Here is a 15,959-nt window from a genome sequence, read left to right on the forward strand (position 1 = left end):
TGATGCAAAAGCAAAATTTAAAAATAAAAAATAAAAGATACAAAAAAGAATAATAAAAAAAAAAAAAAGAAAAAAGATTTTGACTCTAAACAAGTTCAATAGTTGGCTGGCAAAGCAATGGAAATAGTATTAGCGGATTATGACAGGCCAATTTGTCACTCCAATTATATTACTTGTAAAAAATAGAAGACAAACTAAAAGTTTCATTGACCTAATCAAATATATTAATCAGGGCATTTTACATAAAACCTTCAATTAAAGGTTTTTAAAGATTGTTGTCAAGGTTTTCAAAAAAAGATGAATATTGGTAAATTAAAAAATAATTGTAGAAGGTTTATTTTATCTTTTTGGAAAAGCTTGGGGATGTAGTCAGTCAATTTTTTTTTTTTTTTTTTTTTTTTTTTTAACATATATCTTGAAGAATTTTTTTATTAGTAATTCTGATCTAAATTTAAGTGATGGTCAGGCAAAAAGGGCAACTTAAAATTTATCCCAATAACCCCTCTTCTATACTCTCTCCATTTTATAATTATTGACACACTTGACTTTTTTCTTCTTCTTTTTTTTTTTTTTTTTTTTTTTTTTTTTTTTTTTTTTTTTTTCAACTTTGACTATCAATATAATTATTATGTAAATATAAATCAACCAACAACTTACTTATTAACATTTTATTTTATATTGGTATTCAACTAGTTTAAAATATGAATGGACAAGATTGTTTCTTGTAAGATAATAATTACAATGGGTACAATCCTACGATGTTTAGGTTAACCGCATACAACCTTCAATCAAAATGTCCTAGCAAAGTTCTATATATATGTGTGTTCTCCAACCCTAAAACTTACACCCTCCATATCATCAATATCTTGTAAGAGAAAAAATGGGTTCTCTAACAACTATAATTTTTTTCCTCCTTGTGATTTATGCTCAAAATGGAGCACAAGGTGAAATACCCAAAAACATCATGCATCATATTAAAGTAGCCAATAAAAATGGCCCTTATATTGGTGTTGTAATACCAAACTTATTTGAGCTCAACCCTCTTCTTCAATCTCCTAGCTTCTCTGCTAGCAAGTTTATCATTGATTTTTCAGGTACATATATACAAATATTCCAATTCTATTCGTATAATTAAATTAGTCCATTACCAATTAATTAACCAATTATTAATTATTACACGTACTCATTATCCTTTTTTTAAAAATTTATTTATATATATAACTACGCGTTTTTTCTTTCTAAATCTGTTATATATATATATATATATATATATATATATATATATATTTGATCGATGGACTCTTAATTAAGGTAGGAGATTTCGATTCGGAACCATAGCTGATAAGAAAGTGATCTTGGTCATGACAGGACTTGGCATGGTACGTACGTAACAAATAAAAGTCATCTTCTCTTATTCTCTACCTTTAGATTTTTATAAATTTTTATAAAAATGAAAAGTACGTAGAACAAAGTTGAATTATTATTTCTTAAATTTCAAAGAGAAAAGTAAAACTATATGTTTAAAGGAAGAAATTTTTTACAGGTAAATGCAGCTACAACAACTCAATTGTTGCTAAATTTATTTAGAGTAGAAGGAGTTGTACACTATGGTATAGCTGGAAATGCTGATCCTTCTCTTCATATTGGAGATGTTGCTATTCCTCAATATTGGGCTCACCTTGGTCTTTTGAATTGGCAGGTTAAGTATTTCATGTTTTGCACGAAATTACTTAGACTATATATTACGCAATATGATCATGTACAAAAAATGATAAAGTAGGAATAAAAACTTACTTTGCATATCATCATTTTCATGTGAAAGGTCGCGTATATATATGTAAGATATATTTTCTTAATATAATACTCTGTATGTCATACATTCACTACAAAACATAAAAAGACAAAAAACTAACATCAATTTAAAAAGTAGTAAAAAATCTCTACAAGGTAAACAATTGATCTTAGCTTGACTTGACGCTTGTTATATGAAGTACGAATTGGAAAATATGAATTTGTTTATATTATTTATATATTGTCACTATTAATATAATGTCATCACAAATTATATTACATATAATCTTTATTATAAAATAATGTTTTGATGGGTGTAGAGATTTGGACATGGACCAGAAGATGAATTAGCCCTAGAAGCAGCAGGAGATTACTCAAGGGAATATGGCAATTTAAGATTTGCTGATTACACAGCAAACGTTACTGAGGCTGACAATCTCTTGAACAGAATTTGGTATCAAGCTGAAGAGATTTTCCCAATTGATGGAGTTCCTGAGGAAAGACAACATGCCTTTTGGGTTCCCGTTGATCCTCATTACTTCGCCGTTGCCAAGAACCTTCAGGTAACTAACAAAACCTATTCGTCGCAATAGTCAATGTAGGCCTTGTATACGTAATATGTATGTAAAAACTTAATTACAAATCCTGGATTGAAATAAATCCGACCTAAAAATCATTGTTGCCATGTCACGTTACATGGTAATAGCTAATTAATTAATAGATCGACTTGAATACTCAACTTGACTTGAAATCGAATATAATCTTTGAATGTAGCCCTACCTGTATGGATCCAATGACTGATAAGTCATAACCTATATTTACAATAATTCAGTACAATTAAACTGATTTCTCTAAGGATCTAATCTAATAAGATTTATTTAAAAAAAATATACTACAATTAACAATAACGTACTTCATTGGAGCACCATACTATTATTTAATTATGGGCTGGACTTATTCCTATTCTACAAAATAAATTATCGAATCAACATAATAATTGGAGACCAAGGCTAACCACAAGAATTAATACATATAATGGTCATTTTTAAGCTATACATCATCGTTCATTCATTATAATAATGTGTCCATTCGTCATTAGTCATGATCAAAAATCATGACCTAGCTTAGCTATATCCTTGATAAATTAATTATTCATCAAATTCACCCAAAAGGTTAAAAAATAATTAAAATGATTATTTATACATGATAGAACATCAATTAGGTCACTTTTTTGACAAACTAATAATAGCTGATTTCTTGTTAATGTTAACCACCCCTCCATCCTTTTATTCAAGATTACAAAATTAAATAAGAAAACGTTGATCATATTCTGAAAGATGTCATACTTTCAATTATGTATAAGACCTATACGTGGTATTTATTACATGGTATAAGTTAAAACTCAAAATTACTACCCAGTCGAATCTAATAAAATTTCACATGCAAAGTTCTTAGTAATAAAATAATAAAATATGAAAGATATCAATAATCAATGTGTGAATCAGATACCATATAAAAGTCATTCAACTTATACATACATATACATATGCAAACCTCCATTATCATCTTTCAGCATTCTTATTGTTTCTGTCTGATCCTGACTTCCCCAAGAATTCGGACCTGAGATCCTGATACTCCTATCGGCAAGCTGAGAACCTACACAATGAGAAGAAGTTAGCTAACCCCGGGGTGGTCCGGGGATAACCACTCCGATGATAAAGTCAGAAGGTGTTTAAGAGAGAAGAAGATAAATAAGAGAGAGAAAGTAGAGAGAGAGAGAAAGTGTAATTAATATCCTCATTAATGAGGTCTTACCTACTATTTATAATAGTTTACCTTGACAGGTGGCTCTCATCCATGCAGAGCCTTTTGTGCCAAGTGTCGAGCTTCTGTTGCCACGTGTTGAATTCCGGCAAGCCGACATGTCTTCTTTCTGGAACATATCAGCATCCTCTTATAATTATTGGAACCTGGTCACGTGTTTTCACAAGATATCGGTCATACTCAGATATCATCCCATACAATTAGCCCCCCCAAGTGAGGACGCATGATCATTCGTCATCGTTCTCAGTTAACATGGGTAACAAGCTGAACCTAACTAAACAAACTTTGGGTTCCACATCTTACTCTTCAGATTTTTCCTTGTGCTGGAAATTTTATTGTGACAACGTTTCTTGTACTTTGTCAAGCATTGTTTACTAACAAAACCTTATTACTGACTTTGCCGTTGTAGCAATTCGTTTCACTTGCTTGTCTTGTATTCAGACAGATTTGCTTCGATACGTCTATATATTTTAAGCTCTATATTCTTTTGCTGAGAAGTTAGCAAGAGGACAGTTTTTATACCATAATCGCGTACTGTATCCATTTGCTTTTAGGTTTCAACCGTTCTCCTCCCCAAGTGACCTTGTATGCCGATAGCGTACAAGGTCAACTTGTTATAAAATATCTGGGAGCGAAAAACTCCATTTTCCTTCCGAAGTGACCTTGTATGCCGATAGGTTACAAGGTCAGCTTGTTATAAAATACGTGGGAGCGAAAAACTCCGTTTTCCTCCCCAAGTGACCTTGTATGCCGATAGCGTACAAGGTCAACTTGTTATAAAATATCTGGGAGCGAAAAACTCCGTTTTCCTCCCCAAGTGACCTTGTATGCGGATAGCGTACAAGGTCAACTTGTTATAAAATATCTGGGAGCGAAAAACTCCGTTTTTCTTCCCAAGTGACCTTGTATGCCGATAGCGTACAAGGTCAACTTGTTTTAATGAGCACGTTATGGTAGTGTAACCGTTTTTTTTTTTTTTTTTTTTTTTTTTTTTTTTTTTTTTTTAAAAAAAGCGGGAAAATTAATACACGTGTTGTAAATCCTACCGTCATTTTTTGAAATTGATTGTCGATTGAGGGCCGTTGGATTTCTGAACCGCCTTTCACCTCAACTGACTTTTCAGTTTTTCCTTTTAGATCAAAAATTCCACCATTTTTCATTTCACTTTTCATCTTTCCAAAGTTTTTTCTCCGTCTCAATTGTTTTTTCAACAAAGAGTCTACTTTTCTGATTCTTCCCGATTTCGGTCTACGGTTCTTAGTTTACTCGGAGTGCTTTTCTTCTTCATCACTTGTCAGTTTAAGTTCATCGTATCAGCGACTTTTGTCGAAGGTATTGCTGTTCCTTAATCCCTTAATTTTGCATGTCTGTTTTATTTTCTCATTTTTGAACTAAATGTCTGAAGATAGTGTCGAAGAGAATTTCCCTAACCTTAGTACTGCTAGGCGTCGTTTAATTAGGCAATCCTTAGGCAAAGAAACCGGTAGTAACCAGGGTAATTCATCTTCCCTTTCTGATAATATTGATTATCCATTTGAGACGTTATCTTCTGAAGAAGAGAAACGCGCTTTTATGATACATAGGACCATTGCTCACCGTGAAAGTGCTTTCCACCCTACTAATCCTGATATCCCTGCCGATACCGAAATTCTTAACGTTGAGCCTGTTAGTGTTCGTTATCACTTACGCAGCTTTGCTGGGAAACGCTATTTTAATCAATACGGCACTAACGTTGGCAATATAGGTATAAACACCATGCCAAGGGTAAAGATAACCAGTTATCAGCCTCGTGCTGCTGCCCGTGAAGCTGCTGAGGCCGCCAAAGCAGCTAAGGCAGCTGAGGCCGCTAAGGCAGCAGAATCCAGCAAAAGACCTGGGCAAGGTCAGGTTGTAAGTTCTTCTGAAGAAGGACCAGTGGCTGATATCCCTGCGAACCCTCAAGAGGGTCCGTCATCCCCAGTTCATGATTCAGCCGTCAACTCAGTTTTAGGAGATGACGAGACTCAAGAAGACAGTATCAACAATGAGAGCAGGGATGACATTGTCGACTTGACGGCAGAGGTTATCCAGGAAGAGAATCTGGACGAGGGCTATAACTCCGAGACTGACGGAGCTGAATTCCGACAACCTATTACCCTTGCCAGAGATGGAAAAGTGGCCAAGGCGAAAATAAGTGATGATTTTAGGAAAACGACAATTGAAAAAGATTACTGCCGTCGTGCTAAGAGATTCTTCAACTTACCTGACGGGTATGAGCTGTCAGTTCCCCCTTCTGGAGCCTCAGTATTAGATTGCCCAGCAGGTTCCGTGGCCATTTATATGAAGCATTTAGACTTCGGCCTTCGCTTTCCCCTACACCCCTTTGTGGCAAAAATCCTAAAAGCCTGGAATGTCTGTTTAGTTCAGGTTACTCCCCCTACCATACGGGCCGTTATTGCCACCATCTGGGTCATGCTATATCGAAACTATCCCCTAACCCTTAACGTTTTTAGACGACTGATTACTTTGAAGAGAGATGGTCATTCAGATGGGTGGTGGTCCTTGTATACCCAACCTCGCAAATATACCGTCCACCCCAAATTGACAAGCTGTAAGGGCTGGCAAGTGAGGTTCTTTTTCATGTCGGTTCCTGAGGAATTTCCTCTAAGAAGAACCTTTTACCAGCCTCATCCTCGTTTTGATTCAATCCCCGAGAGGGATCTTGGTAAGCACGAAGAGAGAGCCGTCAATCATTTTGACGTCTCAGAATTTGATGAAGGTGACGGCAAGGTTCGTATAGTTCCTAATGTGTGGGTGCCGAATGTAAGTTACATTCTGGGCAACGCGCCGTTATCTCGTGTCGGTCTCTGTTGGACTGACAGTTATGGTACTGTTTATTTTATTGAATTTCTCTTCCTTCTTTTTCTTTCTTTCTCTTTTTTTTTATATGTACCTAATTGATTGTACTTACATTCCTTATTCTCAGGTATTGACAAGTTGGACAATAAGCAACTCGGCTTATCTTCCGACGGGAAAAGAGTTGTCAGACGTTGCCCTAAAGCTTCAAGCCCCTACGACACTCTTGCTACCGTTTGCGGCCGCACTCCAACTGTCAGTGCCAAGAGAAGAGCTGAGATCATGGCTGATGACAATGCCAAAAAGAGAAAGACGACATCCCTGGCCAATCGGCGAGGTGGAATTGTGACCTCCAGCCCTAGACAACCTGAAGGGCGTGGTGGGAAGAAGAAGGACCAATCGGAGTCTGAGAAGACTCCACCCATCAACAAAGCTAAGAGCCCTGAGGCTATTGTGAAGAAGGTTATTCAGGGTGTTGAGATCGAAGATCTCACTTCTGCCGAATCCCCTCGTCAACCTCAGGCGACCACCACAATTGCTCCTACTACGGTTGGGTCAGATTCCATCATTCCGGCTTTAACATACCGGTCCAACCAGTGGATAGAAAGAGTTTCCGGCCGGTTTCCAGATGAAGTCCTGAAAGGCTTTGCTGTTCCTGCCGGCCATTCTGGGGATCGTTGGAAGCCCGACATAGATGTTGGCCGAAATGAATCAATGATTACCGACGATCCAACGCAGGGTGGGACCCTTGGTTACCGGCTTCTTAGTAACCTTACTCTTCCGATGGACAGACCTGCTGGTCCAATCGGTCCCCTCGCTGCTGCTCATATGCACAACATGATGAAGGTATGTTTACTTTACTTCTTTGCCTTAACCTATTTCTTATATTACGTTATGGCTTACGCACTCTTATTGCTTGTTTCATGGTTTTTGTTAATTCTTATTCGGAAGTACTTTCCTGTTTACAGGCTGTTATGTCTGGTACGGAGCTGGTGGAGATGTACCGCTATTATCAAGAGAAGCACCATCAAGCCTCCTCCAGTCAAAGTGCCATGCAAGAAATCATTAACAACGCTGAAAAGGCCCTGGATGACCTGAGGAAGATAAAAGAAAAAGACGACAAGGAGATGTCGGAGTTGAAGGTTAAGGCTGGAAAAGTTGCTGGCTTGGAGTTGGAATTGCAGAGTCTGAAGACTCAGATTGCTGAGAAAGATAAAGCCATTGAGCGTCTTTCTTCAGTTGAGAAAGATCTCGGCGATGCCAGGGCTAAAGTAAAAAACCTCGAAGAGAAGGTTATGCGGATGGAAGCCGATAAGCCTGGGATTCGCCAGAGAGCCGTGGGCCGTTACTTGACTTCAGATGAGTTCTGCTCCAAGCTCCAGGACCGTTTCGATGGAGGTTGGACTGCTGCTCAGAGATGTGTTGCCCACGCCGCCGGTTGGAAAAAAGATGATTGGGTCAAGGTTGAGAAGGCTTTCGACGAGGAAGCCTACAAGATCCCTTCCGGCTTCGAGGCGCAGCAGTTCTCTGAAGAGGACTTGTACAATCTGGCGCCAAGTGCTGATGACGGCCCCAAAGATCCCAGCATCTTGGACTCCCCAGTGCCTGAGAATGCACAATCTTGAAGGGGCGGGCAGTCATCACCGACATCTTCTTGTGGGTCTTGTATTATTGGGCCTTACCAGCTGTAACTCTCTTTTTATTGTCCTTTGTATGCGTGAACATCTATTTTGGCAATGCTGTTTTATCGGCATATACCCCTTTTTTGTGGTGATGCCTGTCGATTGTCAATTTTATCTGTTATGCAAACTTATTTTTGTTTTCGTTGTCTGCTAACTGTCTATTAATTTTTACACTTTATCGTAACTGTGTTGTTCTCTGCTTATCATTTCCTAATCTGCTTGTTTTTTACAACGTTATGATAACTATATTGCCCTGCCAATTTCAGCATATATAAAAGACAATTTGCAAAAAATAAGTTTAGCTGATAGTTTATCTGAAATCCGACAACTTCCAATTGGAAACCTCTTAAAAAACGCCAGCTTTGAAGATATCAGACTTCAAAACCTCGGCTTTGGAAGATATCAGATTTTTACCTCACTTGAAAAATTGTAATTAATCTCGAAAAATTGCACTAAAAATTACCAGCGTACTATGGGTATCACAAATACCATGCATTAAAAATTACCAGCGTACTATGGATATCACAAATACCATACCACTCCTTACTCCCCCCAGTGTACATAGTTCGTGTTAGAGCTATGTATACTGAGCCGTAACCGGTCGTTGATGGTTCAGATTATAACATTGGTCACCTACTGCTTTATTGTTTCAGCCAGTTAGGTACCCTCTCGGCGATCACATTCTGAGCTATGCCTCATATCGGCGTATACTCGAATTGATTTGGCCGGTATTATATTTTGAACCAGCAACCTCGTGAGTTAACGTATACAACTGATCAGGTTGTATATCTATTAACTTCACGGAAGCGGTTTTGAGCTGTCCGTCCCATTTAACGATGTTCTGTTAAATGGAGGATGCCTATTCCAACACATGTTGTCTGAATGCTTCTTCATTCATCATTGATGTCTTTCTTAATATCAGCTTCACATAAAAATTGTTCATTACACATAGTATTTCTTCAATACAGCTGAGTTCCATACATTTTTTAGAGGTGTCCCATCCAAAGTTTCTAGGTAAAACGATCCTTGGATGATGACATCCCTAATCCGATAAGGCCCCTCCCAATTTGCAGTCAGCTTCCCATCTTCATTTCCCTTACCGGTCCCTTCTGTTCTTCGTAGTACAAGATCTCCTACACTTAACGGCCTATGGGATACTCTTTTGTTGTAGGCTCTTGACATTCTTTCTTTAAAGGCAGCTGACTTAACTGCTGCTTTTTCTCTCAGTTCTGGCAAAAAATCTAACTGTTGTCGTAGGAGTAAATCATTTTGGTCTTCACAGTAATGCTGAATCCGGAATGTCGGCAACCCGACTTCTGCTGGTATGACTGCCTCTGTTCCAAAAACTAGAGTATAAGGTGATTCATCCGTGGCTTCTCTTACTGTTGTCCTGTTTGCCCATAATATCTCTGGTATCAAATCTACCCACAAACCCTTTGCATCTTCGATCTTCTTCTTAATTGCTGTTATGATCTGCTTATTTGCTGCTTCTGCCTGGCCGTTAGACTGTGGATGGCATACTGCTGCGTAAGCAAATTTCACCTTATACATCATTAAGAGATCTTTGACTGACTTACAGCCAAATTGGGTTCCATGATCAAAAACCATCGCCATCGGCAACCCAAACCTTGTGAAGATGTTTTTCCATATAAACTTTTTTACTTCCGATGCCGTTATCTTCGTTACTGGCTCTGCTTCTATCCATTTCGTGAAGTAATCAATTCCCACTATCAGAAATTTTCTTCCACCCGTGGCCGATGGGAACGGGCCTACTATATCCATTCCCCACTGGGCAAAAGGGATTGGACTCAATATCGGAGTTAGATCATTTGGGGGTAAGTTGATAACTGGGGCAAACTTTTGACACTTCTCGCATTTTTTAATGTAAGCCACTGCGTCTGCATTCATTGTCGGCCAGTAGTAACCTCTTCTCATTGCTTCTCTTGACAAGGCTCTTGCTCCGAGATGGTTACCACAACTTCCCTCATGCAATTCTTCTATCAATCTTGCTGACTCAAAATCCGTTATGCACCTTTGCAATGGTAGTGAAAACCCCCTTTTGTATAACTGGCCTTGGTACATAACGAACCATACACTATCCTTCCGCAATCTTTTCAGCTGTCCTTTATCTGTTGGCCCTACACCATGAACGATGTATGCCAGTATTTTATCGTACCATTGATCCCCCACATCAACACATAATACCTCTGCCGACATCTCATCTATGCTTCTCTGCTTTAAAACCTCTACCATAACTGTCCTTTCTAAGTCATTAAAACTTGAACTTGCCAATCTTGCCAGCGCATCTGCTTGAGCATTTTTCAATCTCGGAACTAATTTGATCTCAAAGTACTGCAGCTGAGCTGCTAACTGCTTCATCTTCTCCAAATATTTCACCATTGCCAGCTCTCGAGTTTCATACTCGCCACTAAATTGACTTGATACCAGCTGAGAATCAGTTGTCAAAACTAGCCGTTTTGCTTCTGCTGCTATTGACAATTGCATTCCGGCCACCGCGGCTTCGTACTCGGCTTCATTATTTGTTGCCTTGAACTTAAACTTCATGGCATATTCAAACATTCTCCCATCTGGAGCCGTTATCACAATTCCTGCCCCTGCCCCCGTTGCCGTAGCCGATCCATCAACTGATACCTGCCATGTTCCCAATTCTTCCTCTTCATCGGTGTATGTGGTTTCAACAATAAAATCAGACAACGCTTGAGCCTTAATTGATGTTCTTGGCTTGTAGCCTATCTCATATTCCGACAACTCGACTGTCCATGCCAGTAATCTGCCAGATGTATCCATTTTACGCAACGATTTCTCTAAGGGATGATTAGTAAGCACCTCTATTGGATGTGCATCAAAGTAAGGCCTCAACTTCCTGGCTGCCACTATTACCGCTAACGCCATTTTTTCTATCACTGGATATCTACGCTCTGCCGCATTCAAAACATGACTGACAAAGTATATCGGCTGTTGTTGTTTCTTCCTTTCTACTAACAAAACGGCTGCTACCGTTTTTGGCGACGTCGAAATGTATAATTGCAACACTTCTCCCCTCTCGGGCCTGGCAATCGTGGGAAGAGACCTAAGATGATTCCTTACTACTTCTAGGGCATCACTTTGTTCTTTTCCCCACTCGAATGCCTTGTTCTTTCTTAGTACCATAAAGAACGGAAGTGCCTTATCAGCTGACTTGCTGATAAACCTGGTTAACCCTGCCATCCTGCCAGTTAACCTCTGTATATCACGAATGGTTTTTGGTTGTTTCATTTGAAGTACCGCATTCACCTTATCTGGATTCGCATCTATCCCCCGTTCACTGACCATGAAGCCTAAAAACTTCCCTGATCTAACTCCAAAAACACACTTCTCCGGATTTAACTTCATCTGATATTTCCTTAAAGTCTCAAATGTTTCTCTCAAATCTGCTATATGGTTTCCTTTTTCCTTGCTCTTCACTATCGTATCATCCACATACACCTCAACATTCCGTCCCTTCTGCTTCTCAAAAATCTTGTCTACCAATTTCTGGTAGGTTGCCCCTGCATTTTTCAACCCAAACGACATTGCCTTATAACAATATACACCAACATCTGTTATAAAAGCCGTTTTATTCCTGTCAGCCTTATGCATGCTGACTTGATGATATCCTGAAAATGCATCCAGAAAACTAAGCATGGCATGACCAGAGGTTGAGTCTACTAATCTGTCTATCCGGGGTAGTGGGTAGCAATCCTTAGGGCAAGCCTTATTCAGATCTGTGAAATCCACGCACATTCGCCACTTCCCTGTTGGCTTTCTCACCATTACTACATTCGCCAGCCACTCTGGATATGTGCAAGGCTCAATGAACCCTGCTGCTAAGAGTTTATTTACCTTCAGCCTGTATTGCTTCTATCTTCTCAGTTGAGAAATTGCGCTTCTTTTGCCTTACCGGCCTGAACTTTCTGTCAACGTTCAACTTATGCTCCATTACTTCTGGATGTATTCCCGGCATCTCACTGGCCGAGAACGCAAAGACGTCGGCATTTTCACGCAGCAAGCTTATCAGGTTACACCTAGTGTCCACATCCATATCAGCCCCAACCTTCACTGTCCTACTCGGGTCGCCTGGTTGCAGTTCAACTTGGATGGTTTCTCCCCCCGGGAACGGCCTTGGTGTGTTCCTCAAGTCTTGCATCAAAGTTTTTCATGGTTAAATCCTGAACTGCCGGCTCACCTTCCCTTATTGGGTTACATGGTATCGTAACACTACCAACTGGGTTCTTCAAAGCTGTAACATAACAGGCTTTTGACATAACCTGTCCCCCATACACCTTCTCCACAGCACCTAAATTCGACACATAGGCTATTGCTAGATGGTAAGTTGACACAACGGCCTGCATGTCGTGAATTATCGGTCTGCCGATAATTGCGTTGTAAGCCGACTTGACATTCACCACCAGAAACTCTGCCATCACATCTCTTGCCTGTGGTCCATCACCCATCCTTACGGGCAACACAATGCTCCCTTCTGGCCTTACAGTCGACCCATTAAACCCAATCACTGGATACGATACCGGCTTCAAATATTGCCTTCCTATATTCATCTCATTAAAAGCTTGCACAAACAACACATTTGCTGAACTACCCCCATCTACCAGTACTCTTTTGATGTCAGCCCCATTTATCTTGGTTATCAAGACTAACGGATCGTCATGCGGGAATACTACACCTCGTGCATCTTCCTCTGTAAACACAACTTGTGGTATTGACGCCGGCCGAGGACGGTTGTCTACGTCCAAAGCACAAACTAGATGTCGGTGTTCCGCCAAATGCTTCTTTGCCCCACTAATTGTCCCTCCATGAATCGGTCCTCCCGTTATTACATCTACTCTTCCAGTAGATAACGGTGGTACTCCTGCGTCCCCTTGTCGGACTATTCTTCCTTGAGTTCTTTCAGGTCTTGCTTCCATCTGTTGCCTCTCAACAGCTTGTGCCGGTTGCTGATTTCTGCCGGCATTCAACCGGTATTGTGTTAAGTGCCCTTTCCTGATCAATTCCTCAATGTTGTCCTTCAATTGTGTACACTCCTCCGTATAATGCCCCACATCCCTATGGAACATACAATACTTCTTTACATCCCTTGGCCTTGCCTTCATGGGAATCGGCCTCGACCAATCTTCTCTGTTCTGGTTTACTGAGTAGATTGCCGCCCTTGGTGTATTCAAGGGAGTGTAGGTGCTATATCTCATTGGCAGCCTTGTCGGTCTGGAATCTTGCCGACTTCCTCCTCCCCTTCCTGGGGCAGGAGCTCTCGGCCTGCTTCCTCCAGACGAGGTCCCTTCATACTGACTTTGCCCCTTTCCGGTAGTGACATGTCTGCTACTTGTCTTCATTAATTCCTCACTCTTTATATAATCATGAGCTTTGCTGAATGCCGCTGCCAGTGTCGGCAGGTTTTTCCTTGTAAGATACCTCTTAAAATCCGAATCAATCAATCCATTCATTAAAGCCATCACAGCTATTTCCTGTTGCAATTTCGGAATGGTGTTTGCCTCATTATTAAATCGCCTGATATAATCCCTCAAAGATTCATCCGGTTTCTGCTCCACAGCCATCAATTCTCCAGAGGTTCTCTGCCTCACACTGTTACTGACATACTGACCTACAAACATCTCAGTCAATCTTTCAAAGCTATCTACTGACCCGACTTCAAGGTTGTTAAACCAATCGGCTGCAGCCCCAATCAGAGTTGTCGGAAAGACTTTACACCAGACTGCATCCGAGTTAGTGTATAGCATCATGTGTCCCTCATAGGACGTTATGAATCTTGCCGGATCCCCTCTTCCATCATACCGACAAGTCGTCATTTTCACCTTTTCCATTGGCTGATCCAAGACGTGCTGGGCAAATGGAGATGCCCTTAACTGCACCACTGTGCGCACTGCTTGACCCTCTACTTGTGAACTTCTCTGCTGCTGAGTTCCAGTACTCACAACGTGACTTGAGGATTGTTCAACCCGCCGTGATGTTGTATGCGATCTTATCGGCGACTCATGTCGGGGTCTCCTCGACGAGTTCTCCAACTGATTGTGTTGTTCCTCCTGGTGACGGTGCGATGTTCCTCTATCGGCCTGGGCAGCTTCTCTTTCAGCCCGTGCCGCCTCAGCCTCCTTTCTCTTCCTACTCATTGCACTCATCACCCTTGCGGCTGTTTCCAACTCATCTGGAGTGAATGCCGCCATAGGATCCTCTGTCTCTCCTCCTCCTGCAGGGGGAGTTATCGGCATATGGAATTGATTACCCTCTAGGGTATGGGTTTCATCTACTATTTCCACCTGGGGTTGTTCTACTGGTATTCCATTGTTTCCGGCCATGGTTATCGTTGTTATATGAATGTTTTTGTGTGAGGTTCTTAGGCGATAGAAGTGATCAACTATCCCCTCCTTCTAGCGCCAAATTGTTTCTGTCTGATCCTGACTTCCCCAAGAATTCGGACCTGAGATCCTGATACTCCTATCGGCAAGCTGAGAACCTACACAATGAGAAGAAGTTAGCTAACCCCGGGGTGGTCCGGGGATAACCACTCCGATGATAAAGTCAGAAGGTGTTTAAGAGAGAAGAAGATAAATAAGAGAGAGAAAGTAGAGAGAGAGAGAGAAAGTGTAATTAATATCCTCATTAATGAGGTCTTACCTACTATTTATAATAGTTTACCTTGACAGGTGGCTCTCATCCATGCAGAGCCTTTTGTGCCAAGTGTCGAGCTTCTGTTGCCACGTGTTGAATTCCGGCAAGCCGACATGTCTTCTTTCTGGAACATATCAGCATCCTCTTATAATTATTGGAACCTGGTCACGTGTTTTCACAAGATATCGGTCATACTCAGATATCATCCCATACACTTATGAATTAAAAAAATAAATAAATACTTGTATTATATTATATTTCTAATGTTGAAAATTCAATTCTACGAATATTACATTGTCAGACTTTAGAATTGGAGAAATGTGTGAATGCAACCACATGCTTAGATACAACACCCAAAGTGACCACAGTATTAAGAGGAGCAAGTGCAAGTATTTACGTAGACAATGCAGCTTATAGAAGCTTTCTCTTTGACAAATTCAAGCTAAGTCCGGTCGAGATGGAAAGTGCCGGTGTAGCACTCGTATGCCACCAGCAAAGGGTTCCCCACATCACCATTCGCGCTCTCTCCGATTTAGCCGGTGGTGGTTCTGCTGAGTCTAATGAGGCTGATACTTTCTTACCGGTTGCTGCAACTAATTCTGTTCTTGTTCTTGTTGAATTTATTAAGCAGTTGTCACTTTCAAAAGCTTCTTTTTGAAATGTACGTCCAATGAATTATGCATGAAACTTAAGTAAGAATGTTGTACTTAAGTGGATTTATGGAATAAATTTGAATTATGAATAAGATGATGTTGGGTGCATTGATTTGATTTTGAAAATGAACTTAAAGAAAACTAAGAAACATTAGAAAAGGACAATAAAGTTGATGTTCGATGCATTTTTGTGTCTAGAGAATGTAGATATTACTCACCTAATAAATTATAATGTTGTACTCGGTGATACAGTGATACAATAAAGATAGGGACAATTTGAGGATCTTTTATCAAAATGGTTAATTCTACAAAAGTATTTACCTAAACGGCTAATTATAAATTTTAATTTCAAAACTATCTAAATTATTGATTTGGAAGAAAAACTATTTATTTCTTATTTTCTTTGATCCGGTTTGGTTCACTTTTTTAGGTTATTTTTTATTTTAATTTGTCTGTTTGGGTTTATTTTTAATTTTTTTTTTGGTTTTTTATTTGT

The 15,959-nt window shown here is 39.9% G+C and overlaps 1 protein-coding gene across 1 annotated transcript; it reads left to right on the forward strand.

Moving 5' to 3' along the window:
• The first annotated feature begins 863 nt into the window (after positions 1-863).
• On the forward strand, positions 864-15,509 carry LOC145592959 (bark storage protein A-like). Its single transcript, XM_081649478.1, has 5 exons — positions 864-1,094; positions 1,312-1,379; positions 1,544-1,699; positions 2,112-2,354; positions 15,112-15,509. Exons 1-5 carry the CDS (start codon positions 881-883, stop codon positions 15,466-15,468), a joined length of 1,038 nt encoding a protein of 345 aa, XP_081505604.1. The 5' UTR covers positions 864-880; the 3' UTR covers positions 15,469-15,509.
• The last annotated feature ends 450 nt before the right edge of the window (positions 15,510-15,959 follow it).

This window comes from Chenopodium album, chromosome 18 (assembly GCF_948465745.1).
Source record: "Chenopodium album chromosome 18, dcCheAlbu1.1, whole genome shotgun sequence".
Lineage (NCBI taxonomy): Eukaryota > Viridiplantae > Streptophyta > Magnoliopsida > Caryophyllales > Amaranthaceae > Chenopodium > Chenopodium album.

Excerpts from the sequence above, each read along its gene's own strand:
- LOC145592959 (XM_081649478.1), top strand. The coding sequence starts at position 881 with ATGGGTTCTCTAACAACTATAATTTTTTTCCTCCTTGTGATTTATGCT. Across the intron at positions 1,095-1,311 it reads GTTTATCATTGATTTTTCAG|GTAGGAGATTTCGATTCGGA; the intron begins GTACATATATAC and ends CTCTTAATTAAG. Across the intron at positions 1,380-1,543 it reads TCATGACAGGACTTGGCATG|GTAAATGCAGCTACAACAAC; the intron begins GTACGTACGTAA and ends AATTTTTTACAG.